This window comes from Podarcis gaigeae (assembly GCF_964106915.1).
Source record: "Podarcis gaigeae genome assembly, chromosome: 15".
NCBI lineage: Eukaryota > Metazoa > Chordata > Lepidosauria > Squamata > Lacertidae > Podarcis > Podarcis gaigeae.
This window is the reverse complement of record NC_139692.1, coordinates 39,199,256-39,227,234: the sequence shown is the minus strand read 5'-3', so window position 1 is coordinate 39,227,234 and position 27,979 is coordinate 39,199,256. Positions and strand designations below refer to the sequence as shown.

At 47.7% G+C, this 27,979-nt stretch overlaps 1 protein-coding gene across 1 annotated transcript; it reads left to right on the top strand.

Annotated features, from left to right (window-relative positions):
- Positions 1-19,568: 19,568 nt before the first annotated feature.
- On the top strand, positions 19,569-22,666 carry LOC310833006 (elongation factor 1-delta-like; the record flags this gene model as incomplete). The annotated part of the gene is made up of 2 exons (XM_083715365.1): positions 19,569-19,668; positions 22,203-22,666. The coding sequence occupies 2 exons, from the start codon at positions 19,569-19,571 to the stop codon at positions 22,613-22,615; spliced, it is 513 nt and encodes a 170-aa protein (XP_083571491.1). The 3' UTR covers positions 22,616-22,666.
- Positions 22,667-27,979: the final 5,313 nt, after the last annotated feature.

Here is a 27,979-nt window from a genome sequence, read left to right as displayed (position 1 = left end):
CTGCTTCCTTATATACGTAAGGCAAAATGCTTTCAGGGGGCGGGCAGGGAACTCAATTCCATGCAGCCCTGGGCCTTATAATACCAGTTCTGAAAGACCCACATTGGCTCCCAGTACGTTTCCGAGCACAATTCAAAGTGCTGGTGTTGACCTTTAAAGCCCTAAATGGTTTCAACCCAGTATACCTGAAGGAGCGTCTCCATCCCCATTGTTCATCCCAGACACTGAGGTCCAGCTCTGGGGGCCTTCTGAAGGTTGCAGGGAACCAGGCAGAGGGCCTTCTCGGCAGTGGCGTCTGCCCTGTGGAACGCTCTCCCATCAGATGTCAAGGAAATAAACAATTATCTGACTTTTAGAAGACATCTGAAGGCAGCCCTATTTAGGGAATTTTTTAATGTTTTATCGTGTTTTTAATATTCTGTTGGGAGCTGCCCAGAGTGGCTGAGGAAACCCAGCCAGATGGACAGGGTATAAATAAATTTATTATTATTATTATTATTATTATTATTATTATTATTATTATTATTATTATTTCATGATGGTAGCAAGGAGGGTGAAAGGGGAGTCGGCGGGTAGGGAGAGGGGAGAACAGTGAGAGAGAGAAGGGGCAGCAGAAAGAGCAAATGGGAAATATGAGATGCAAGAGAAAAGGTGACAGAAGGAGAGAGGAAAGAGGTTGGTCTCACCCTGTTTTGGGCCCACACACCTTCACCTCCTTAGAATCATAGAACTGTAAAACTGTAAAAAAAGAAAAAGAAAAGAATTGTAGAATCAGACCTCTGCAGCACACCAATCCTGCCCACAGCTGTCCCTGGGTAGGCTCGAACCATCAACCTTCTGGTTAATGGCTAGATGCACTGACCCACTGCACGACTTGGGGCTCCCGACTACAGTCTCACCCACTGCCAGTATGCAACCCCCATCAGATTAACCCCCTCAAAAAAAAAACCCAATGTGGCCCTCGATGGCCAAACCAAAAGTTCTCGGCCCTCGCTCTACAGATCGTGAGCCAGTTTCTTCCAGGCATGGCACACAATTCTGAGAGTCAGGCAAAAGTGAAGACGGCGCCTGAGCTCTGTGCAGCTGGGGCTGTAATTCAGTTTAAATGAGTCTTATCGCTCCCACGCCTAAAATCTTTGAAATATGCCGCAAAGAGGAAACTTAATGAGCATCAAGGAAAATCCTCGGAGGGCCATAATATTCTCCATGTGTACAAATCACTGTTTAGGAGATCTTTGGGCGTGAAAAGTCCTTCTTCACCTACATCATTCCTTGGTATTAGATGCTCAGGAAAAGAGCACCGAGTGTATACAGAGATATAGATATATATGTACTTGCCTCTATTTCATCATCTGCTAGGGATATGTTCCATCCAGGCCTATAAATATAAGGCGGGAGGAGAGGGCTTTACTGCCTCCCCAATCCCTTAAATAACTTCCTTAAATTTTGTTTTTATTAACAGAGACCATCCAAGAACACAGGAGGCCGTTGCTCCAGATGTCATGGGATGAAGGAGATGGCGAAGGAAACAGGCTCCTTCCTCCGGCCCTAAATCTCCACACCTGTCACGCCGACCTCTGAGAGATGCATCTCTCTGAATCCAGGAGCCGGCATCGCTCCCCAGTGAGGGGAAATACAGCACCTTTCAGGGACGGAGCCTCTGCTAGGAGCCCCCTGAATATATTTTTTTTCCCTTCCCCACATGCGGAACACAAGGCACGGAGAAAAATCGCACGAGTTGCAAATAAATCACGAGACCTCTCGGAATGAAGATGTTCAGCAGCCTGAGAGCAGCTCTACAGGCAGAGTTACATTTGGCTCACCAGGACCAAAATATGGGAGGCAGCGAATGTCAGTCAGCTTTGGGGTTTAATTGAGAATCAGTGGGGAAAGGGTAGTTGTAGAGAGTGCCTACTGGCCAGGACCTGTGACGTCGTTTTTTCTGTAAAATGTTGGTGACATTTTCGGGAAGGCCGTGAATGACTGTATAAACTTTAACATGTAACTTTTTATTATCCACATTTATTTCTTCATAAAAAATATGTTTTTTTGTTTTGCTACATACAGTGGTACCTCGGGTTAATAACTTAATTCGTTCTGGAGGTCCGCTCTTAACCTGAAACTGTTCTTAACCTGAGGTACCACTTTAGCTAATGGGGCCTCCCGCTGCGGCTACCTGCGCAATTTCTGTTCTCATCCTGAAGCAAAGTTCTTAACCCTATTTCTGGGTTAGCAGAGTCTGTAACCTGAAGCGTCTGTAACCTGAAGTATCTGTAACTCGAGGTACCACTGTATAACAATACAAATGTTTGAGAGATACAGAGACGAACAATGGCTTGCCTGCTTGACATCTGATGGTCCACAACTTAAGTATGCAGAAGAAAATGGTGCAGAGTGGAGAAACGGCTGTTGCAGAGAGATAAAAACAATGCTTCAAATAATAAGATCATGAGTCCATAGAAGCACAATGGAGAGGTCAGTAATCAGTCCTGGAATGCAGTCAAATCCAGCTGCATAAAAAGATGGAAAACCCACCAGATATTCAAAGAGATAAGAAAGAATAAAAACTGAAATGGGGATTTAACTTGCCGGATGTCTGTTCCATGAATTGAGAGGGAAAGGCTTTCTTCACTGCAAGTCACTGCAATTGTCTTTTTGTAAACGGCCTCGGCCCTGTATACCTGAAGGAGCATCTCCACCCCCATCGTTCAGCCCAGACACTGAGGTCCAGCTCCAAGGGCCTTCTGGCGGGTCCCATACTGTGAGTAGTGAAGCTACAGGGACCCATGCAGAAGGCCTTCTCGATGGTGGCGCCCGCCCTGTGGAATGCCCTCCCATCAGATGTCAAGGAAATAAACAACAATCTGACATTCAGAAGACATCTGAAGGAAGCTCTATTTAGAGAAGTTTTTAATGTTTGATGTTTTATCATGTTTTTAATATTCTGTTGGGAGCCGCCCAGAGGGGCTGGGGAAACCTAGCCAGATGGGCAGGGTATAAATTGTTGTTGTTTTCAGATTTTCAATAGCCTAGCTCTTTATAGCCAATGAGGTGCTCTCCAGACAGCACCTCCCATCATCCCTGGCCATTGGCCATGCTGGCTAAGACTCATGGGAGTTGGAATCCAACAATGTCTGGCAGAGATCAGGACTTGTCACAGTGCCAGAACGTACTGCTTGAAAGAGGACCCCCACCATGGAAAGCAGCATGAAACAGAACCAGTGGGAGTCAGGGCAGTGAGGTGGAGGGACCCCTGAGATAAACACCTGTGACGCCACACAAGAAACCCATGAAACCCAGGGGCATAATGCTTCCCAACCTGACTGATCTCTCTGGACTCTCCACAATTACCACAGGCATACCATGTTAGTGTTGGGATAGAGAGATGTAAGTGGAGGCTGTGCTATAAACCTCTGGCATTTGTGTGGCTGAAATATAGCCTAGGAAAAATCACAATATGGAATTATGAAAAACATTGATGACGATGAGAGGCAGGATTATGATGTTCAAAGTGCTTCAGAATTCAGACCGTGGGAAGCCAAAACAAAAAAAATTATTACAATTTGGAAGAAAATTGGACTTATTTTATTTTATTTTATTATTTTTATTGGATTTGATATGTTAATTGGGTGTTCTTATTGGAAAATTAATAAACACTTTTAAAAATATATATATATATAGCCTACGAGACAAAAGTAAAGGTTGAACCTGTTGCTCCCTCCCCCCCCCAATGTTTTGCCTCTGGCCCCACCCACCACTGGCACATGCTGGCATTGACAGTGGAGGAGTGTGCCTTTGGTCCAACCGTTGGACAGTTACAGTGCCTGCTGTGGCTGTAGAGACCAGTAGAGGAGAGACATGTTTTGTTGCAACCGGAGCACATGAATGTGTCCAGTTCTGCCGATGCAGTAGGCCCCTGAAAGTTTAGCGTTCCACGCCCATCTTTTAAGTGAGGCAAAAGAGTTGTCCAGGAGTCGAGGATCCTAAGACAGGCAGGGGAGCTGTCCAGCACTCAGCGTGACTAATGCAGGCAAGGGGAACAGTCCAGCACTGAGGAAGCCTTGCACAGGCAAAGGAACTGTCCAGAAGAAGATCACTTGCCCAGAGAAGGCGAAAAACATCACCTGTGTTGATTTTAAGTAGCTTCTGTGAGTCGCCTCTTTCTTTTGGGTGGGGATAGGGTGGTTGTCAGACACACACACCCCCGCACCACTTTTTACATCTATCTGTGTATATATCAAATCCCCGAAGCTGGCAGATTAAATGTGCATTAAATCAATCTGCCCGATCCGCTCCAGCGGGGGAGACTTAATCGCAATTGGCGGGGTGGGGGCCGCGTGTGAGTCTCTCCACTCTTCGCTTTGCACATAAACACCGAAGATGCGCTTCCCTGTCGCGAACATCTGCAGACGGGGCAGGATGCATCGAGGGCTCGGCGCTCGCACGGCGCTCAGCATCCCTTCTGTGGCCAATTAAACAAATTGCAACAAAACAGCACTTTATTAGAGTTTGCCCATAGCAGTCGCCCGCTGCCATAAATTTCCTTCCGACTCACTCAGGGAAACAGGAGTGGCGGGGAGAGGTTGGGGGGGGAAATTGGCCGGTTAACTAGCGGAGGGTGGGAGGGGGTGCTCCGTGGCATCGCCTCTGGGGCTGCTGTCGAGCCGCGTGCCTGTCTCCAAAACAACTGCTGGGCTTCATCATAAAGGCAGTGAGTTATGAGACGCTGCCTGGCCGACTGTGTGGGTATCATAATAATGAGAGAGAAGCAAAGAGGGAGATATCGCCCTGAGCGAATGAGGAGCCTGGGCTTTTTGTCTGGTGGGGCAAGTTAGGGAACGCCTAGGCCCTGGACTTTGGGGTCTTCTTATTATGGGGCCTTCCCCTCTTCAGGCATTTCCTCCATCTGCTTCAAAATGGGCTGAACCAGCCCTGCTGCAGTTTGGAGAAGGGTCCTCCTGCTCTCTTTCCTGAGTAAGGCCCCAGCTCCACCTGAGAGTCCTACCCTGATGGTACCACCGTGTTACTTTCTAGGCCCGAGAGATACCAGGTCTCTGTGGGGTGTGAAACACAGAGCAGTCAAATACAACATTCCTAGAGTGGACATGTTTAGATGTTTGTCCAGCCAGTAGTTAAACTTCCTGTTTCCTCCTGTGCTGGGACGAACTTCCTCTACATGGACCAGAGGTGGGTGTGATTTTACCTGTGCAGGTAGCAAAGGACTGGCCACCACATTTCTCTCTTCTCCATTTTGCTTTCGTCAAAGAAGCATCAGCCTGAGATGCTCTCTTGGCTTTCAGTCAAGAGAGCACAAAGGAACTATCTCCTTATGGGATAGATTCCACATGTATTTACTTTGTAACTCAAGTCTGCCTTCAGGGATCCTTTTGTGAACTGAATGAAACTGTGAGTAAACTATTTTATACTTTTATACAAGACTATGTCGTGTCTATTCTTTTTAAGAGGGAATAAAGAGGAATTACCAAGAAACTTATTTTAGAGGCTTAAACAAGCCTGGCAAAAACGTTATCCGCTGTGTAAGTTTAAAAGGGGAATGTTACTCTGCTAAATTGTAGAACTTGTTAACACAAGTTGGGAAGGATATAATTAAACTATATCCTCTCCTGCCTCCCTGAACATTCTCACAGTCTCCAGCTCAGCAGGAACTGGGTTTCCCAGGCATCTAGTTTTCCAAGCGGAGATGTTCTGGTTTATGCTCAAGCCTTAGAAGTTGGTGCCTTTGGCCCAGCAGAGAACAACTTTCCGTTATCTCAGGTGTGCAGGGGAAAACACTGCTTCCTTTGACTTCTGGAGCTGCCTCTAAGGTTTATTCGGAGCAGACCCATTGAAATTGATGGAGTCCAGTTCATTGTGTTGGTTATTTTCTGCTCTGGGTAGAACTTGCACTGGATACAGTTCTTCAGGATTTCAGAAAAGGAGTCTCTCGCAACCCTACCTAGAGATGCCAGGGATTGAACCTAGGACCTTTTGCACACAAAGCAGCTGCTCTACCTCTGAGCTATGCCCACCCCAGGATTCCAGGATTTCCCCAATCCCAGATTTTTGAGAGGGGCAATTTCCACTGTGCATTTGGGGATAGGGTTTAATTCTCTCCCCCACATCACTGTACTCCTGACCACAATGTTCTCTCTCCTCCCTTTGGTTGCAATTAAGAGGAGAAGGGAACCGGATGTAAAGGCAATGCTATTTGGGGTGGGAAGTGTTAAAATGATAGAACTTTGTTCCTAGAATGACAAGACAGACCATAGAGAAGACAATCTAGGAAATGGCAAGCTGGTTTCTGCCCAGATGTACTGGGACTATAACTCCCATCAGCCAGCACAGCTGTATCATGCTGGGGCTGGTGGGTGAGAAAGATACAGCCATGCTGGCTGGGGCCGCTGGGAATTGAAGTCCAACGTCTAGAGGGCACCAGCTTAGGGACAGTTGGGCTACAGCCACAAATACAGGCCAGAGTATCAGTGCAATGGGCCACCTATACCTGGGGGAAGTATGCAGAATTACGCTGCAAAGTGGTGGTTGTTTAAGTAATCATTTCTGAGCTCAGAAAAGGAACAGCAGCTGAGAGTGGAAATATGAGAGGTTGCATATTTCGCTCAACGTGTTGTGCAACTTGAGTGACCCAAGAATGTCTGTCCGACAGTAACTGTTTGTAACTGTCCGACAGTAAACACTCGGCCTTAAATAAGAGCAGGGATGCAGCGATCGCCAGCAATCTTGCTGCGTAATTCCGTCTTCCACATCCCAGGGGTTTCTGGATTTAATTTCTAAGAGCAACAAAGGCTTGCGTGTGGGTCTTCAGACGCTCAGTGATTAGCATTGTTATTATTATAATATTATTACTGCATTGTTGTTTTACCACTGGTAATTAATTATCTGAAGGCAACAAAAGCAGCTGACGGGATTGGCGCTTGATGGATGGCGCCTATGAAATCATATTACCGATGATACATAGAATATGTTTTAGATGGCATCAACCTTTTGACTTGAGCACCGCTTTGATTTATATCTCGTAAACACCATTCCCAACACGTTGCTGCTTTGGAGGAGGGGCAGCTGGAGATAGAGGTGGGGAGGTGAAGGCAAAAGAGCGTCTAACAAGAATCTAATAAGTTTAACAGCTCGCTCAAAGCGGGGGAGAGGCTCCCGGAGTTATTTGCTCCACCAAGGACAGGACATGGTGCACTTCCAATCAACATTTTAAAAATATTTATTTATTGCATTCATACCCCATCTTTTTATTCAAGGAGCTCCAGCTGTTGTGCATGGTTCCTTTCCCCTTCCTCATTTAATCCTCACAACAACCCTATGAGGTAGGTTAGGCTGAGAGGGAGAGTGATTGGCCCAAGGTCACCCAGGGAGCTTCATGGCTGAGTGGGGATTCGAACCCTGGTCTCCCGGGTTCTAGACCGACACTTTAACCACAGCACTGCACCAGCTCTCATAAAGTTCTGGCTTCTGTGGATTCACCATTGGTACAAATCCAGTATGACCACACACTGGAGGAAATTTGTTTCTTTTCTGTTATTAAGAACATAAGGAGAGCCCTAGTGATGTATGGAAGTGAGAGCTGGACCATAAAGAAGGCTGATCGCCGAAGAATTGATGCTTTTGAATTATGGTGCTGGAGGAGACTCTTGAGAGTCCCATGGACTGCAAGATCAAACCGATCCATTCTGAAGGAAATGAGCCCTGAGTGCTCCCTGGAAGGACGGATCCTGAAGCTGAGGCTCCAATACTTTGGCAACCTCATGAGAAGAGAAGACTCCCTAGAAAAGACCCTGATGTTGGGAAAGATGGAGGGCAGAAGGAGAAGGGGACGACAGAGGACAAGATGGTTGGACAGTGTTCTCGAAGCTACCAGCATGAGTTTGACCAAACTATGGGAGGCAGTGGAAGACAGGAGTGCCTGGTGTGCTCTGGTCCAGGGGGTCACGAAGAGTCGGACACGACTAAACAACTAAACAACAACAAGAAGAGCCCTGTTGGATGTCAGGGGCTGGTTGGACGCAGAGGAATGGCGGAAGGAACCACCTGGGGAATCCCCAAGGGACAAAGGCTCAGAGCTCAGGGAGTGGTGGTGGGACGATGAGGGAGAAGACTGGGAGGAGGAGGTGTCGGAAGCTGAAGAGGTAACAGGGTTTAGTGAACAGGGTGAGTCTGTGGCGGAGGGAAGTCCAGAATCAGAATCAGAAGCCGAATCAGGAGAGGAAGGAGGCCAAGAAGCAGAGATGAGTCCAGCTGGTGAAGAAGCCAGGATGTCGGCGGAAGGGACATTCTTTCACCTCTGGTGGACCTGCCCGAAAGTGAAGGCCTTCTGGGAAATGATTCATAATGAACTAAAAAACTGAGATTTACCTTACCTAAGAAACCAGAGGCCTTCCTTCTGGGCATGGTGGACCGGAGAGTGTTTAAGAAGGACATAACTTTTTTATGTATGCTACTACAGCAGCAAGGATTCTGATTGCAAAATATTGGAAGACACAAGATTTACCCACACTGGAGGAATGGCACACGCAGTTGATGGACTATATGGAACTGGCCGAAATGACTGGCAGAATCCGAGACTTGGGAGAAGAAACATTCGAGGAGGATTGGAGAAAATTTAAAGACTATTTGGAAAAACATAAGTTGTATGAATGTTAAAAAACGCACCTTTTAGGAAATTCTAGCTTCAGTAATGTTAAATTAAAGAAATGGAAATTAAGGTACAAGGAGTCAGAGATAGAATAATGAAACAACTTTATTGTGTTAAAATGAAAATGTACATGATTTGGGTTATAATACATTTGAAATTGGGTAACATGATAAAAAGGAAGATATAATAAGTATTGAAATAAGTTAACAAATTGCAGACGTTATGCATTACAGAGAATGCAGGGTTGGGAGGACGTGGGGAAGTCCAACAGATGTGGAAAAAGGAGTAAGAAAAATTTGTAACCTTTCTCTTTTACTTTTATAATACGTTCTTTATTCTTTTTTCTGTATTTTATAAAACTAATAAAAAATATTATAAAAAAAAATGAAGAAGCCAGGATGTCTCTCTCTCCTCTGCAACAAGCTCCCCTCCGCCCTGGTCTCCCAGAACCAGAAGAGGCATGAAGCGGGAGGAACAAAGGCAGGCACACCGGCATAGTCTCGGATTGCTTGGGAAAGCCCCAGGAGAGGAGGAGATTTAGGCAGCTGTGGGAAAGTGGGGACCTTTAGTCTCCACAACTGCTTCACAGGGGCAAGACCTACCAGAGAAGAGTTGCTGTGCTTATTAGGCCTGGCACTCCTGAGCAGATCTTTTTTTCTTCTAATAAAGAGTTCACTTCACTCTGTGTGATTTATCGCTGGTTCGCTCTGGCTCGCTCCTGACACTGGGTCAGGCCAACAGCCCAGCTAGTCCATCATCCCAACCAGATGCTTGTGAGAAGCAGGCAAGTGGGACCTGAGCACAACCATGCTTTCCCCGCTTGTGACTCATAGCAACTGGTGTTCAGCGGCACATGGTCTCTGACAGTGGAGGTGGAGCATAGCCAAAGTGGCTAGTAGCCATCAGTAGCCCTATTTTCCATGAATTTGTCATGGAACACAACTCATAGCACTCAGGTTTTTGTTATCTCAACATCTTCAGACAGTCCTGTCATCAGAGGCTGATTTAGGGCAGCGCAACTGGTTCCGCCACACTGGGACACCACAGGGTGCTGCAACCATGGCGTAGAGCATTGAGCAGAACAGAAGGCAAGGGGGTGCCGAAATTTGGCCTCACACAGGGAGGAGCTGGAATTTGAAAGACTAAAGTCCGCTGCTGCCATACAGCAAGACTTCCTTCCTGGTCCCACTTATCAAACTCTAAACACTGAGGATGTCAAAAATCCCCAAATGACTGACTATGCACTGCTCCCCCAATCCACAGCTTCCAAACTTAGACAGAACCCCCGGAGCTCCAGAGCTAGATTGTTAAACACCCAGGCTGATCTTTATGTGGTGAGCCAGTGTGGTGTAATGGTTAGAGTGTCAGACTAGGCCCTGGGAGACCAGGGTTCAAATCCCCACTCAGCCTCGAAGCTCACTGTCGCTGCCTCTCAGCCTCTACCCTGCCTCACAGGGTTGTTGTGGGAATTAAATGAGGAAGGGGAGACCCACATACACCACCTTGAGCTCCTTGGAGGAAAAGGTGGGAAAGCTCAGGCCTTCCTTTTGAATCCTCGGCCACTGAGCCTTCGGTCTCTTTTTGGTTCTGCAGAGCAGGTTTCTAACTTCCTGTTCTAATGCCTAGAATTTCACACACACACACACACACACACACCCCTCCCCACCCCTGCTTGGCATTTTGACACTGAAGACTTTGATAAACGAGAAGCGGTCTCCAGCCCTCTATGAGTCCCTGGCTAGATTTGGTCCTTATTAATTACAACGAGCTCTATCAGCACATTTAAGATTGTGGGGAGGGGCTGTGAGAAAAGGGGGTTGGGGGAAGAGAGTCTATCTTTCCCTGCTTCCTTTCATTCTTTCCATTTTCCCATTTCTTCCCTCTCACCTCCCGTTTCCTAACCCGAGGCCCTGATAAATGAGGCTTCAGCCAACGCCAGGTGCCACCACGACCCATTCAGAAGTCAGCCCAGGCAACAAATGCAGGGAGAAAACAGCTGTTTGGCCATGTGGCTTCTTGCCTTGCTCTCCCCGCACCCTGGTCCACTTCTGCTTCAGAGCTTGATTTCCCAGAATTCGCTGCTGTTTCGTCACGTGGCTTACAGCTCTCAAGGACTTCCCCAAGGCCTCACTAAGGGAGTTCATGGTTCTGGCGGGATTAAAACTGGGGTCTCAGCCATTACAAACCTTGTCTGGGGTAGAGCACCATACTTTTGGCAGCTGGCTGAAAAGCAGAAATGCAAGGAGAATGGGTAGCTATGCTCCACCCCCTTGATTCAATGATTGGCTGGGAGGGGAGTCACATGATAGCACCTCAGGCCTATGGGAGTACTCTCAGCCTTGTGGGAATCGGCCTGTGATTCCTGAGAGTCAGCAGGAAAGGAAACAGAGGAGGAGGAGGGAGGAGGAAGAACTCTACTGTAGCATCTCAATATAGCAACAGCAACACAAGTTCTATTTTGGGCATTCTCATTTTCTCAGGGCAATCAAACTATTGCCGAGCTCATCACAATCTGCATCCCGGGAGCCCCTCCGATTGGGGGCCGTGGGTGGATTTGGTGGGTGGGGAGGAGAAAGAGAGGGGGGCTTCTCTTTGGGGTTGAGCCGCTTAGGCAGCGCTTCTGAGACAACTGAATCAATTCCGGCTCCTTTCACAAATTTGTGTGGAAGCCTGCCAAAAACGAGAAGGCAGAAAGAGGGATCGGAGGAAGCAGAGAAAGGGCCTTTCATCTTGGATTATGCAAAAACATAAGGGTTCGTTAAAGCGCTGGGTGCTCCCCTGCCTCTGGCAGAAAGCCTCTGGAAAATGGGGGACGCATTTCCTCCTGATTTCTGAATGCAGCCCCTTCAGCCTCTCTCTCTGGCCCTTGGAACTCTTTCCATGCCACACCCCATCTCCCTAGGCTACACCCCTCACGGACCCTGCTTCATACCCTCCTCAAGTAGTAATTATAATATTTTTAAAATAATGAAATAACTTTATTGTGTTCAATATAAAACATATAAGAACTGAGTGACAGTAAAATTGAAAATAGGGAACATGATAAAATGGAAGTTACAATAAGTTTTGAAATAAGTTAACAAATTGCTGATGCTTTATAAGACAGAGAACGCAGGGTTCGGAGGGTGTGGGGAAGTCCTATAGGTTAGATGGAAAAAGAATATGGAAATTTGTTATTTATATCTCTCTTTCTTATAACCACTTCTTATTCTTTTTTCTGTATTTCTGTACTTTTAAAAAAAGCAATAAAAAAATGTTTAAAAAAAAAAAGGAACTCTTTCCATGCCACACCCCATCTCCCTAGGCTACACCCCTCATGGACCCTGCTTCATACCCTCCTCAAGTAGTAATTATAATATTTTTTTAATTTATATGCCACCCATCTGACTGGGTTGCCCCAGAATGATTTTGGCTGGCTGAGATGTCCTACAACACAACTCTCCCCTGTTAAGTGGGGCATCCTGGATTTACAGAAGCCACCCAGCTTCCGATCACAATTCTGGATTTCCTGCTGCCAACCTACTTCTGGAAACCAGAGCTGCACTTGCGGAAGTGGTGTTGGCTTCTGCAGGTTTGGCGGTTGCCGCGAAGGAGGCAGAGGTAGAGGACGTGGCAAGGGAGGCAACAGAGGCTGCGGCGTAGGGCAAAGGTACAAGAGGCGGAGGGAGCCGAGAGAGGGAGGCAGGGGGCAAGTGAGGGGTGGGACCAGAGTGAGAGGGGTGGGGCCTCCATCGAGCTCGTGTCCCAATTTGCCTCCGTCTAATGTTGCAATGTATAGGAGGTGTCCTTGAGCTCTGATCATGCCTGTCAGGTGTGCGTGCAGGAGCCAGACCCTGTGACCAGTAGGGCTTCACAGGACTGGGGCCTTCCTAAGTTTGTTCTGGAGAAGCAAGGCGCGGCCGAACAGGTAAGGCCGCTTGGTAATTCACTGCACCTGATGGCAAGAGCCGGGAAGGGATATAAGGTCAGCATTTCCCTTCAGCTCTTTGCCACAGCAACACGTTTCCTGCCTTGGGCTTCCTGCTCCTCGGACCCTTGACTTCGTGACTCCCTGCTTCTTGATCCTCGGACCCTTGACTTCGTGACTCCTTGCTTCCTGACCCTCAGACCCCTGACTTCTGGACTCTCATTCCTGCTCCCACCCCGCCATCTTGCCCCCAGTCCCGATGTCCTCAGCTGGTACTTCAATTGCCCGTAGACTGGACCGTGACAATGCCTCTTGCAAGCCTGGTTGGAGGGTAGCGAGGGGTGTGTGAATGTGGGCAAAAATAAGTCTACTGTACAAAGCAAAAAATTTGCATCTGTTGCTCCGCCCATTTCTGCCACTTGGCCCCACCCACTGCTGGCATGTGGCCCATGGATGGTTACTCGGAAAGGCATGTGGTCCATAGGCTGGAAAAGTTTTCCCCTCCCCTGATATACTAAAAGAAATGCTGTCTTCCTACTATCGGATGGGACAAGCCTGCCAATTTGGATTCCTCTCTTATTCTCATTTCTCCACGCTTCAGTTCAGTTTGTGCATATATACATATTAAGTCCTCACCTTCCCATGTCCAGAGCAAGTGGCCTCTGGTGAGCTGGCCAAGACTGAATGCAGACTTTGGTCCAAAAACCATTGTTTTCTTTTGTTTTAGTTCTATCTATCATCTATATCCATCTATTTGTAAAAATATCGTGTATTTTTAACTTGTGGCTGGGGAAACCCAGCCAGATGGACAGGGTATAAATATATCATCCTCATCCTCATGAACTGCCCTGAGATCTTCAGATGAAGAGGGGTATAGATTTTTTTTTTAATAATAATAATTAATAATAGCCACCCTGTGGTGTAAGGAATACTCTGGGTTGTGGGACACGGGTGGCACTGTGGTCTAAACCACTGAGCCTCTTGGGCTTGCTGATCAGAAGGTCAGCAGTTTGAATCCCCGCAATGGAGTGAGCTCTGGTTGCTCTGTCCCAGCTTCTGTCAACCTAACAGTTCAAAAGCACACCAGGGCAAGTAGATAAATAGGTACCGCTGTGGCGGGAAGGTAAACGGCAGGATCAGCTGTCTATGGACAAAAAGCTGTCTATGGACAAACACTGGCTCCCTCGGCCTGAAAGCAAGATGAGTGCCGCAACCCCATAGTTGCCTGTGACTGGACTTAACCGTCCAGGGGTCCTTTACTCTGGGTTGCAGTGTACCATTCAAGAAAACTATCAACAATGTTTTGTTTCTGTTGATGACATCAGGTGATGGACAGGTGGACACCCACCCCTCAATCTGAGCCCGCGGAGGGTGGCAAAGTTATGGATCTGGGCCACCAGTGGGCAAAGCTGGGAGGGACAGGAAAGAGCAGAAAATTCAGATTCAACTGGTCTACCAGAGACGACTTTTTCTTTTTTTAAGACGCCTCTCATCTTAGCTAAAGAGCTCTTCTAAATTTCCATGCATTTAAATGTCCGTTTGCGGGTCTTAATTCAAGGGCTGTCACCCTTGCCTTGGGGAGAAGCCATCACCTTTGACCTCTTTTGCTCGGGAGCGAAAACAGTTACCGCCAAGCACCCAAAACAAGTAAATGCACTGGAGTCTCCATATCCATGTGTCCCACCCCCCCCACCCCCCTCCATCAAGAGGCAGCGATGGCTGGCGACACAGTTTAATAGGCAGCCCACTGTGCTTTCAAAGGGCAATTAATTTTTCATCCTTAAACGCTCAGCTGTTTTCCTCTCCTGGCCCCACCGGGGGGAAAAAAACTCTTCTGTGGAGATGGATGGCCCACACAGAACATAGTTATAAAAAAATATTAAGCCGGGACTTTGTCATTTCTTCATATATGTGTGTGTGTGTGTGTGTGTGTGTGTGTGTGTATACACACAGAGAGAGACACACACACATATATACACAGATGATAGATAGATAGATAGATAGATAGATAGATAGATAGATAGATAGATAGATAGATATAGATAGATTCCCCACAGCTGTCAAGGTTGACAAGAGATGCCCGCTTAGGTCTTGAGATGCATCTGGCACATTTAGAGCCCATAGTAAAAAAAAAAAAAAAAAAAAAAAAATCCTATAAAAAAATACCATCGAAGAAAGGGTAATGATGAAATTTAACTGCTCTGTATCACACACCTGGGGTCTGCTCTCTGGAAGCAGAGGAGGGGTGCAGGTGTTTCATCTCTTTATGGCCTTGTCCTTGTCGCGCGGTTAAGGTCCTTCCACTGAGCGGTAATCTATAGTGGTCACCGGGAAGAAGAGCTCAGCGGTCCTTGCTCCACCGGCCCCTCCTTGCGCTCCTTTTCCTCCAGGGGAAGAGGAGGAGATTTTCTTCCCGGGCCTGGGGGAAACCTGCCTGCAGCAGCAACAGAGAAACAGTGGGGGTCTTGCAGCGCTTTAACGGCCCACAATTACTCTGTGGCCTGAGCTTCTTCGAACTTCTCAGACCCGCTTTTAACCCAAACATTTATTTATTTATTTATTTCTTGAATTTATACTCCAACTTTTCCTCCAAGCAGCTAAAGGTGGCACCTATAGTTCCCCCTGCTCCCAAACAACCCTGCAAGGTAGGTGAGGCTGAGGGGGGGGGGGGAATGATTGGCCCAAGGTAGGGTTGCCATGTGTCCTCTTTTTCCAGGACACGTCTTCTTTTTCAGGGGAAAAAGTTCTGTCCCAGTGGATTTTTTTTTTAAATTGCCAAAATGTCTCTGGCTGAACTTTCTGGATGAGACGTAGACATAACTGGTGGTTGGAGACTTGCTTTCCTCTTCTCTTCTCCTGCCCCCCTCAGCCATATATCACAGCTTCTATAAGCTACATATAGTTGTTGCTGTTGTTGTTGTTTAGTCGTTTAGTCGTGTCCAACTCTTTGTGACCCCATGGACCAGAGCACACCAGGCACTCCTGTCTTCCACTGCCTCCCGCCGTTTGGTCAAACTCATGCTGGTAGCTTCGAGAACACTGTCCAACCATCTTGTCCTCTGTCATCCCCTTCTCCTTGTGCCCTCCATCTTTCCCAACATCAGGGTCTTTTCCAGGGAGTCTTCTCTTCTCATGAGGTGGCCAAAGTATTGGAGCCTCAGCTTCACAATCTGTCCTTCCAGTGAGCACTCGGGGCTGATTTCCTTAGGAATGGATAGGTTTGATCTTGCAGTCCATGGGACTCTCAAGAGTCTCCTCCAACACCATAATTCAAAAGCATCAACTCTTTGGCGATCAGCCTTCTTTATGGTCCAGCTCTTACTTCCATACATCACTACTGGGAAAACCATAGCTTTAACTATACGGACCTTTGTCGGCAAGGTGATGTCTCTGCTTTTTAAGATGCTCTACATATAGTAGGGGTATTTAAAACGAGAGTCGGCATAGAGTCCTCCTTTCTGCTCTTCAAAATATGGCAAAAAACCCCTGCAAGGTCACCCAGTGAGCTTCTTGGCCAAGTGGAGATTTGAACCCTGGTCTCCCAGGTCCTAGTCTGACACTCAAACCACTACACCACATTGGCTCTAAACTCTGCACTGACCACCAATTTTAAAGAAATCCTCCAGAGCCCTGAGAATGAGGCATTATTGTTTTTTTAAAAAAAATGAGAAGCCTCTTTTGTAGAGAGAAAACTTTTGAGAAACTTAGGGACAGATTTCAGCACAGCATGTGTGTACATGTGCATGCACACACTCACCCCTTTATTCTGTTCTTACAACAGCCTAAGACCTTATTGCCAACTAACACTAATGCTTTTATTATTTCCTTCCTTACAAGCATCTCTCTTTCCATGTGATTGCGGCAGGTAAAGTCTACTCTCTAACCAAGGTTCGCTTGCCAAATGGTGCTCACTTTGCCTACTAAAGGTTTCAGTAGGTAATTGACCCTGCTATTGCAATAGATAGTTTTAAAAAATTAACTCGCTGTAGGAACTGAAGGGGGTCCTATTTGAGTACTGATACCAGAAGATCTGGGCTTTAGCTGGCTAATTCTGGGTGCTTGGAGGGCGGCAGCAGCAGCAACCAACCACAGATATGTCAGTGATCAGTTTCGCTTTTTTAGTTATACAATTTTAAACAAAAACAAATACCAACAGGCTCCACCACCCAAGTATGCAAGACTTGGCAATCTGCAAATCTTTCACTTTGTAGTTCGTTCCTATCATGTACACACACCTTCTTGGGTATCCCTGAAATGATTACAAAGTGATTTTTAACACTCTCAGACCTGATACACTCTTCTGATGAGTGTTCCCACAGTGAAACGCCCAACATGTTTGACTCCTTGTTTTTTGGTTCAGTGGCATTTCACTTTTATTTGGTAGTGGCCATCGGGACCCCATAATACAGGTCCTAAAAGATCCACATTGGCTTGCAATACATTTTCCAAGCACAATTCAAAGTGTTGGCGCTGACCTTTAAAGCCCTAAACAGCTTCAGCCCTGTATATACGAAGGAGTGTCTCCACTCAGCCCAGACACCAGGGTCTACCTTCGAGGGTCTTCTGAAAGCATGCCTGTTTAGGAAAGCTTTTCATGTTGGATGTTGTATCTGTGTTGGAAGCTGGCCAGGGTGACTAAGGCAACTCAGATGGGATGGGTATAAGGAAGCTGTTGTTGTTACAGAACACATTTTGTACATTTTGTACAAGGCTGAGAAGACAGGGTGGAAGGCTAGGCTCTTCAGCATACCACACAAAGCCCATATATGCCTACATAAAAACCAATCCAAATTGGGAGTAGGGGGAATTGACTTGCAGGATGGAAAAACATGACAATGTCATTCAGACGCCCTTTCTTGTCTGGTGCCAAAGATCTTAGGTGCTCCAGATCCTTATTTTTGAAGCAATGGCCGGTCCCTCCGAGGCTCTCCAAGGAAGTGTCTTGCTGACCCCAGAAAGACAAATGGACTGCCCCATCCCTGTCTTCTTCAGTCATGACCATCTTGAATGGCGCCTGGGGTCTTTGGCTGAGAGGTGTCATTGACATGCAAATTATTTTTATGACAATTAGCTCCACTCACGGATGGAGAGAGAGATTGGGAAGGAGTAAGGGGGGAGAGAAATAATTCAAGAGTGGCACAATTCCATCCCCCTAAATTATTCCTCCCCTCCTCGCTCATGAAGACAAATGTCATCGCCGAAATTAGCCACCATGCCCCCTACGCAACTCATTCATTCCCAATGATGTGGCGGACGCTAATGGTATTTGGATTCAAATTAGCTTTTCTTGGGGGGCGGGAGGTGTTAAGTTCCTTCCCCGCTCTACCTCCTTGTTTTACCATGACTGCAGGGAATGGGTTTGACTTCTAAAAAGCAATGGAAGGGTCAGAGGAGATGTTTGGACCATCCCAACACTGTGGCAATTTGAGGTTGCAGTAAGGACATCAGAAGACTCCTGCTGGGTCATCCATGGCGTCTGACTCTCTGGGTTGTAGCTGATGCTAGTCCTACTCAAAGGAGACACAAGGTAGTTATTATTATTTATGAATTTTGTATAGCGTCCTTCTTCCAAAGATCACAGGGCAGTTCACAGCAATAAAATACATTAATAAACATGGCTAACTTAGCTGTGCTTATCTCAATGCGTCTAGCATTGGATAGAGCCCTCTGCTTTCCACAGTGGCCCAGGTGTCTCTAGGAAGCTCCCAAGAAGGCCTTGAAGACCAAATCATTATTTCTCAGACAAATTCGCATTTCATTTCTGTACCTCTCTGAGCATCCTGATGAGTGTTTCTTGAGGTTTCAAGAGTGGGCTAGCCTCTTCAGCATACAGCATGGCTCCATCCCAAGACAGCCCATGGACTCCCCCTGAGCCCCCTTTGAGGCCTCTTCAGCATGCCATGTAGCTCTCCCTGAGCACACTGATGAGCCCCCCTTGAGGTTTCCAAATGGAGGGCTAGCTTCTTCAGCATTCAGCAGGTCAGGTGCCTGAGTTCAAGGACACATTCCAACCAGGCAAGAATACTTGAGGTGGGGGTACAAAGCAAGGCTGGATAGAGAGATCAGAAGGATGAACCCCTCCCCGGGGCTGGGGTTCATCATCTCTGGCATAAGAAATCATGACACCCAAAGACAACCCATGGGCACTTCCTGAGCCAACTGGTGATTCCCCCTTGAGATTTCAGGATGGAGAGCTAGCCTCTTCAGCATGCAAAATGACTTCACCTTTTTGGCTTTCTCTGAACATAATACTGAGCATCTCAAGGTTCTGGTGGCTAGATTCTCTAGCATGCAACTTGGCTCCAACATCCAGACACCCTGGTACTTCTCCATGGTCTTAAATGCTTCCAGGCCAGGCTTGGCTCTTCAGCTAGGACAGCGAGTCTTTAGAACTCGTCTTCCCAACTCTCCACTCTCTTTTATTTGCTTCCAGCCTTTCAAGTATGGCTCTTTAGGAATCAGAAGGCTGCCTCTTACCCAACAGTATCATCCCACCATTTCCCATTTCTGCTCTATAAACATGGCCCTCTGGCTCTTTGTGTCTGGCCCTTGAGACACTCCCCGGGCCACACTCACTCCTCAGTCACACGCCTCTCTTCACAGGCCATGCCTCTCAGCAGACTGCAATACACCTTCCTTATCCTCAATGGAGGACAGAAGAGGTGTGGGTGAGTCATTGTAGTAACTAGCTAGTGTGACATAATGGTTGGAGTGTTGGATTATGACTTCGGAGAGCAGGGTTCAAAGCCCCACGCAGCCATGAAGATCACTGGGTGACCGTGGGTCAGCCACAACCTACCTCACAGGGTTGTTGTGGAGTTTTAATGAGGAGCGGGGAAACAATGTACACCACCCTCTGCTCCTTGGAAGAAAAGGTGGAACAGACATGCAAATAACAAAGCCATTTCCTGTTCCTGGGGAAATAACATTGTGGGCTGGGAGCAAGCCTTCCCCACGCGCACAGGGCAGGATAGCCCCTGCACCACTGAAGGGTCCTCAGCCATGTCATCCCTAGGCCGTCCAATCCGGATGGTCCGGGAGCGTGGCATGGGCTATTTAAACTGCCCGCAGCTGAGGCCTCGCCCCTTTTTCTCACTGCTCGGTCAGTTCTCCCACCCTCCCTCCCTTAGGTTAGGCTCTTTATTTCTTGACCTTGCTATGGACCTCGGTTGGTCACCTTGGTTGTCCAAGGGGCCTGGCAGGAATTTTTTTCACTTGGCAAATTGGCACCGGCCATTTGTTTTTTCCGCCTACCTCGTAGCAAATCGTCACAACTTTGTAAGTTTTGGCGGTTATGCATTGGTGTATTTGGTTGGAGGGGAGGGGAGGTACTGGCCATCACCTACCCCTCCTAATTCAAGAGTATTCCATCAAAGGAATCCAAGGGGTGTGGTCTCTGTCCAAACCTCCAGACTGGGGGCTAGGGCCATGGCACGACCCCTAGCGGTGACCCTAGGGGAGTTCCTAGTTGATGTGCATCAGCAAGGCTCCCCCTACTGGTGGTTAACCCTTCCAAGACTCCTGGAGATGGACAGGAGTCAGATATAGTCGGGTGGTTTCCAATGCCTAAGCCAATACCGCTCACATTCTGTAACCAATAAAGTAGTGGACTTTTTGCCCATTAACCTAAAATACTGTTTCATGTGTCTTTATTCCACTTCCCGGGAAGGTCTGGGACCTTGCCACGTAACAACAACTTATTGGACAAATGTAAAATGCACATACGGTACGTGTTGCTCTGCCTGTTTGTTACTCCGCCCTCCTGCATTTGGCCCCCAGAAAGTTGTCATGGAGGAATGTGGCCCTTCAGCTTGAGAAGCTTCTCCCTTCCTCCCATCTCTGCCATCCCTCCTCCTCAAATTTCCTACCTCCTCCTTTTCTCCCCACCACCACCATGGGTGGCAACTCCCCAGGCACATTTGCCATCTATGCTACTTCTCCCCAAATTTAAGAACGCAAAAAGAACCTGCTGGATCAGACCAATAGCCCACTTAGTCCAGCATCCTGTTCTTGCAGTGGCCAACCAGATGCCCTTTGGAAGACTGCAAGCGTGACCCAAGCTGAGAAGCACTCTCCCCTCCTGCAGTTTCCAGCATTCAGACGAGATCGGGCGTGTTCAGGGTAGTATGGCTGTAGACTAATTTCCAGCATTAAAAAGTATTGCTGCCTCCAAATGTAGAAGCAGAGCAGAACCATCATGGCTAGTGGCCATTGACAACCTTCTCCTCCATGAATTCCTCCAATCCTCGTTTAAAGCCATTTAGAATGGTGGCCACCACTGGCTTCACCATGCAGTGCATGAAGAAGTCCTTTCTTCTTAATCTCTCCTGAATCTGCCAGCAATTCCAAGGGGAAATGAAGCCAGGTATCCATTGCATGGGCCTCAGTTGGGTTTCCCGTGCACCCTGTTCTGCTCGCCCAGCAACGTCCCATGTTAGCATTTCTCTCCACCGTTGCAGAAGTTGGGAAGGCCCAGAGTGCTTCTCTCCTCCCGTTAATCTCCCCTCCGGGGTGAGTGAGGGTGGGGAGGGGGGTGGAGAGGGAAGTGGTCCCTCTTTAGCAGCAACATGGTAACGAAGGCCGTCGCCTATTAATTGCGCTGACAGTGATAAAGGAAGACTCAGAAGCAGCTATTTGTCTTCCCGTTACCTCGTGCATCATCGCAAGATAAATGAAAACTCATTTTCTGCTTTGATTCGGTCTAATTTTTCAGCTCTCTCTCTCACACACACACATACACACACACACGCAGCCAGCACCCCCAGGCACGTCTTGGGAGCCATCTTTACTTTGGCCCCATAAAATTGCCAAGCACAGGGTTCAGAGGTCACCCAGAGGTCAAGCCGTCCATAGAAATCTGCAACATCCCCGGGGGGAGAAGGATAAAAGCGGGAAAGACCCTGCACCCCATTTATCATCAAATTCCCTTTGAAAGGTATTGGCTGACGTCCTAAGAGGCAGCTTGTGGCTGGTCTCAGGTGCACATTACCTTTCTGCTGGGCCCTAAACCACAGCAGCAAATGCAGACACAGGTGTTGATAAAATCCTGAACGGTATGGAAAGAGTGAAGGAAGAGAAACTTATGCGAAGGGCATAAATCAAGTCCTGCGGCATCAGATCAAGGGCGAGTCTGGTCCAGCAGCCTGCTTTCTTGCAGGTGCCTGTGGGATTCCCTCAGCAAGGCTGGGGAAACGATATCAGCCTGGGGGGCTGCATTCCCTGCCAGGCAGGCTCCTGAGGGCCACACCCCAGTAGTGGGTGGGGCCAGCAGCAAAGTTGGTAGAGCAATGCATGTCATTTTTTACTTTTTGTGCAGAAGGGTGTAGCAGTTGTCGCAGTTCAAGGACAGGCAAAAGCACTCAAGGAGGGTGTGAAGCAGGGCCAGTGAGGGGTGTGCCCTGGGAAGAGTTCCAGGGGCCAGGGGGAGAGGCCTGGAGGGCCACATTTGGATTGCAGGCCTGAAGTTCCCCATCTCTGCAATAGCTCTTCTTTGTCGTTGCTCCCACCCTTCTGCAGGAAAAAAAGACTGATTGTCATGAGCTGGCTGGAGACAGAGCAGCAGTGGGAGGTAGCGGCTGGGGAACCCCAAAGGGCCGGAGGCTCAAAGCCACAGAAGTGGTGGTGGGTGACGATGAGTGGAGAAGAGGGAGCAGACTGAGAGAAGGAGGCATCAGAACCTGTTTGGTAGTGACGAGGAGGAGGAAGACGAGGAAGCTGCCAGAGTCCAGGAAGAGCGGCTCAAGCGGTATGCAGAGAAGAAGTCTAAGAAACCTGGCCTGATTGCCAAGTCTTCCATCCTCTTGGATGTCAAGCGATGGGACGATGAGAGGGACACAGCCAAGATGGAGAAATGTGTCAGATCTGTTCAGATGGATGGTCTGGTTTGGGGAGCCTCCAAACTTGTCCCAGTGGGTTATGGCATCACTAAACTCCAGATCCAGTGTGTGGTGGAAGATGACAAAGTTGGGACAGATATACTGGAAGAAGAGATCACCAAGTTTGAAGATTACGTCCAGAGTGTTGACATGGCTGCTTTCAACAAGATCTAACTGCAAACCTTTACACTTTCTAAAGCTAATAAAAGGTCAAGAGTTGGAGAGGAGGAGGAGGAAGAAGAGGAGGAGGAGTTTGAATTTGATATCCCACTTTATCACTACCCGAAGGAGTCTCAAAGCGGCTCACATTCTCCTTTCTCATCTTCCCCACCACAACAAACACTCTGTGAGATGAGTGGGGCTGCGAGACTTCAAAGAAGTGTGACTGGCCCAAGGTCACCCAGCAGCTGCATGTGGAGGAGCGGGGAAGCGAACCCGGTTCCCCAGATTACGAGACTACCGCTCTTAACCACTACACCACAGAGCAGGAAGAGGCTGGGTAGAGAGCAGTCCAGAGCGAGAGGCAGAAGCAGAGGCTGGAGAGGAGTGGGACCAAGAGGCTGAGATGAGTCAGATTGGTAAGGAAACCAGGCAGTCTCCCCCTCCTGCAGCACCCAGCTCCCCTCCCCCCTGGTTTCCCATAGCTCAAAAAGGTATGAAGAGGGAGGAGCAGAGACAGACAACATACCCTCCAACCTTTCTCCATTGAAAATAGGGACATCTCATTCCATAATGATAATTTTGCTGTATATACCCCACACATCTGACTGACCCAGCTACTCTGGGCAGCTTCCAACATATATGAAAACATAATAAAACACTAAACATTTTTTTAAAAAAAAAACCTTCCCTATACAGGATTGCCTTCTGATGGCTTGGGGTCAGATAACTCCATACCCTCCAACATTTCTCCACTGAAAATCGAGACATCCTACCAGATGATCCTCCGAGATTTCTCTAATGAAAATAGGGACATCCTAAAGAAAAGAGGGACATTCTGGGATCAAATCAGAAACCGGGATGGCTTCTCTAAATCAGGGATGTCCCTGGAAAATAGGGACACTTGGAGGGCCTGAGAGAAGCTGACATAATTTCAGGTTGCTTGGGAAGGACTTAACATAGGACACCAGCCCAGACACTGCTCAAGAGCAACCTATCTTAGGAGAGGTTCTCCCTCTCATAATCTTAGGAGCATTGCTCAATATCACTTCCCCATGAGATGATCCACTGGCCAAAGGAAAGCATTGGCCAAAATGAAAATCTAAGCACCGTCATCATTAAGAATACAAGAGCATAGGATAAGCCTGCCATCTTCTTCTTTGGCAATCACTTGTAGCTGACTAAGATTGTCTTCCATGAACACGAACTTAACTGTAAGTGGCTGTGGAGGCCAATTCCGGATCAACACATCCTTCTACAGTGGGGATATAGGTTTCTGGGTAGGAATTGATCACGAACGTGCCTTCCTCTTAGCTCGTTTCTCCCTTTTGTCCTGAGTTCAAGCATCTTCAAAGTCCATGACACCTTTGGTAAAGGCTGCTTTTCAATTGGAGCGCTCGCAGGCCAGTGTTTCCCAGTTGTCGGTGTTTATACTACATTTTTTTTAAAGTTGCCTTGAGAAAGTCTTTAAACCTCTTTTGTTGACCACCAGCATTACGCTTTCTATTTTAAAGTTTGGAATAGAGTAGTTGCTTTGGAAGGCGATAATCAGGCACCTGAACAACATGACCAGTCCAACGAAGTTGATGTTGAAGAATCATTACTTTGACACGGGTGATCTTTGCTTCTTCCAGTACGCTGGCATTAGTTCGCCTGTCTCCCCAAGTGATGTGCAAAAAAATGTTGGAGACACCATTGATAGAATCTTTTGAGGAGTTGGAGATGGCGTTTATAAGTGGTCCATGTTTCACAAGCATACAGTAAGGTTGGTAGTACAATAGCTTTGTAAACAAGCCTGCCATATCAGGCCAGTGGCCTATGCAGTCCAACATCTTCTTTCTCTCAGTGGCTGACCAGATGCCTCTGCAAACTGGACATGACTGGAACAGCCCTCTACCCACCTGCAATTGCCAGCAGCTGGTATTCAGAGGCGTAATGCCTCTATCCATGAAGGTAGCCACTGATAGCCCTCTCCTCCTCCATGAATTTGTCCGATCCTCTTTTAAAGCCATCTAGACTGGTGACATAGGGACGTGGGTGGCACTGTGGGTTAAACCACAGGACCTAGGGCTTGCTGGTCAGAAGGTCGGCAGTTTGAATCCCCGCGACAGGGTGAGCTCCTGTTGCTCGGTCCCTGCTCCTGCCAACCTAGCAGTTCGAAAGTACGTCAAAGTGCAAGTAGATAAATAGGTACCACTCCGGCGGGAAGGTAAACGGCGTTTCCGTGTGCTGCTCTGGTTCGCCAGAAGCGGCTTAGTCATGCTGGCCACATGACCCAGAAAAACTATCTGCAGACAAACATCAGCTCCCTCGGCCAATAAAGCGAGATGAGCGCAGCAACCCCAGAGTCGGCCATGACTGGACCTAATGGTCAGGGGTCCCTTTACCTTTACCTTTAGACTAGTGACAATCACTGCCTCTTGTGGGAGGGAGTTTCACAGATCAACTCCCACCTATGCGAAGAAGGGCTTTCTTTTCTCTGTCCTGAATCTCCCAACATTCAGTTTTGTTTGGAGTTCTAGCATTATGAGAGAGGGAGAACAACTTCTCTCTATCTACCTTCTCCCTGCCGTGCTATATCACCCAGGGTCCTGCCTTTGGGCTTCCCATTGGGGACCTCTGGTTTGCCACTGTGCAATCAGGACATTGGACTAGACCAGGCATGGCCAAACCTGGCCCTCCAGTTGTTTTTGGGGACTACAATTCCCATCATCCCTGACCACTGGTCCTGTTAGCTAGGGATGATGGGAGTTGTAGTCCCAAAACAACTGCAGGGCCAAGTTTGGCCATGCCTGGACTAGACAAACCTTTGGCCTGATCCTGCAGCCAGGCACTTCTTGCTGTTAGATGAATAGAAGAAACATCCCTTTTCACGCCATCCTTCCTCTTGCAAATTCTCTCTTTCCCCCGCCTCGCCATCCCCATCTCCCATTCCCCCATTCAAGAGCTCAGAGCCTTTGTGTTTGTTTAGCAAGACTCGCTCCCCATACTAAAGAAGGCGAGAGCTGGAGATTTAAATATGTTAAGTACATATCTCCAGCTAGCAGGGCTGATGCCTCCTTGCGATGATTAGCAGATCCCTATCAGGTCGGGACAGGCTCATCCGCTCCTTGACGGCAGGGCGATGGAGCTCAGGCAGCCCCCCCCCCCGGATTAGTGAGAGTTGGGGGGCAAGAGAGGCAGCACCCAGATGCAGGGAAAGGCTAGGGCTCCTCTACCTTCCTGTAGTTTATTAATATTCATTAATGGCATTTGTAAGCGGCCTCTCGACACATGTTCACAAGGCACAGTGCAAGATAATGCAGGAATGTACAATAGACCTAATTAAAAGAATGTCAAACTATAACATTAATAAAAATTAGTAAGAAGGGGGCAGTGGAAACCTCGGTGGGAGAATCTCGGCTGATTTCCAAAATGCCTGGAAACACAAATGGGGCCGGCCCTACCGTTAAACAGAGTGAAGCAGCTGCCCTAAGAGGCTAATATTGCGTGGGATGCAGGACCACAAGAAGCTTCCTCAGGCTGAGTCAGTGTTTGGTCCATCTACTGCAGCATTGTCTACACTGATTGGCAGCAGCTCTCTGTCATTTCCGACAGGGAGACATTCCCAGCCCTATATGAAAACGCTGGGAATTGAGCTTGTGTGCTTCTGCAAGCAAATCTATGATAGGATGTGAACAGTTGCTAGGAGATTGTTTAATATCCTTCCTCAACTTGGGGGGTTCAGCAGTGTGCATCCCTTTGCAGCTCAGAAGCAAGCTTAGATAGGCTACTTTTAGCCTTTTAGTTTAAGTAATCCAGGATTTTTTTAAGGCAAACTAGATTCCCCCCCTTTTCCTCTCCCTTAAAATAACCGCACAAAGTTTTGTAAAAGGCAAAAACAACATTTACTTGCTCAGAATACTTGTTGAAGAGTGATAGATACAGCAGCTTTGTTCAGGCAGGCTTAAAATGGCAATTCAGCTGCTAAGATGGGCTTAAGTCTAGCTTAAAATGGTGGCTGAGCTTGGAGCCATTGTGCTTGGAGTCACTTGGTTGGCCACTGTGAGAACAGGATGCCCGACTGCATGGGCTCGTCGTGTGTTCCTGTTAGACCAATTCGTGGAGGAGAAGGCTATCAGCGATTGCTAGGCACAAAGGCTTGGTCCTAACTCCACTGCCAGAGGCTTTGTGCTTCTCATAGAAGTTTTCTCTCATAGAATCCTAGAGTTGGATGGGATCCTGAGGGATCGACTAGCCCAAACCCCTACAATATGCAGCTGTCCCATATGGGGATCAAACCTGCAACCTTGACATGATCAGCACCACGCTCTAGCCCGCTGAATACCAATTGCTGAGAATCACAAGTTGGAGAGAGTGTTGTTGCACCCATGTTCTGCTTTGCGGTTGTGCTTGACCACTGTAAGAACAGGGGATTAAGGACATCATCATCATTTATTATTTATACCCCACCCATCTGACTGTGTTTCCTCATCCCATAAGATATGCCCTGGTGCGTCTATCTAGTCCCTTTGGCCTGATTCAGCTAGTCCCTTTGGCCTGATTCAGAAGGACTCTTCTTCAAGCAAACACCCTGAAGGTCAAATCCTGAGAGCTTGCAACCCTAATTCCTTGCCGTTGTCGTTGTGCGAGTGCAAGGAGATCTTCATTTGCCATTTGGGGTTGTTGGTTGTTGGTGTGTTGTTGTTGTTTTTTTAAAAAAAGGAAAATGCAGAAAACCTTTGTCTTAAAAATCACTTAGCTGGTAAAGCGCACAGCATCCCTCCAGGGAGGGAAGGAATTAGAACTATCTCAAATCCACATCTGCCTACCTCAGCCTCTGCCTTCCTTGTGAGGAACTGAGATACAGGTTTCGTTTAAAAGGGAGGCTTCTTTGCAAATGCTTTGTTAACGGGGAGGAACCATTCCTCTCTGTGTTAATTCTAAGCCTTCGCTGCATCTGTTTTCTTTGAGCTCACCACCCCTGAACCCCAACGGGGGGGCTGTAGGAGCGTAACTCAGGAGCAGAGCATCTGCTTTGCATGCAGAAGGTCCCAGGTTCGAGTCCCCGCCTGAAACTCTGGAGAGAAGGCACAGACATTACTTAGGTAGATGGAGCAAAGGGCTGACTCGATCTAGGGCAGCTTCTTAGAATCTTGATTTACTGATCAGGACAGCTTCCTCACTCTGCTTAATGGCTGAGCAGGCCCTGGCTCCAGCCAGACAGATGCCAACAACATTCATGGTTCTCAAAGGGCTTTCTCTATTCTGCTTTTCAAGAGGAGGCAGTAAAATGGGCATAATTTGGGGAGGGGGGATAATGCCACCAGTGAAAATGCAGCAAGGCTGCATTGTTGTCTTTGATTTTCACACACACAAAATAGTTGAAGGATTACACCA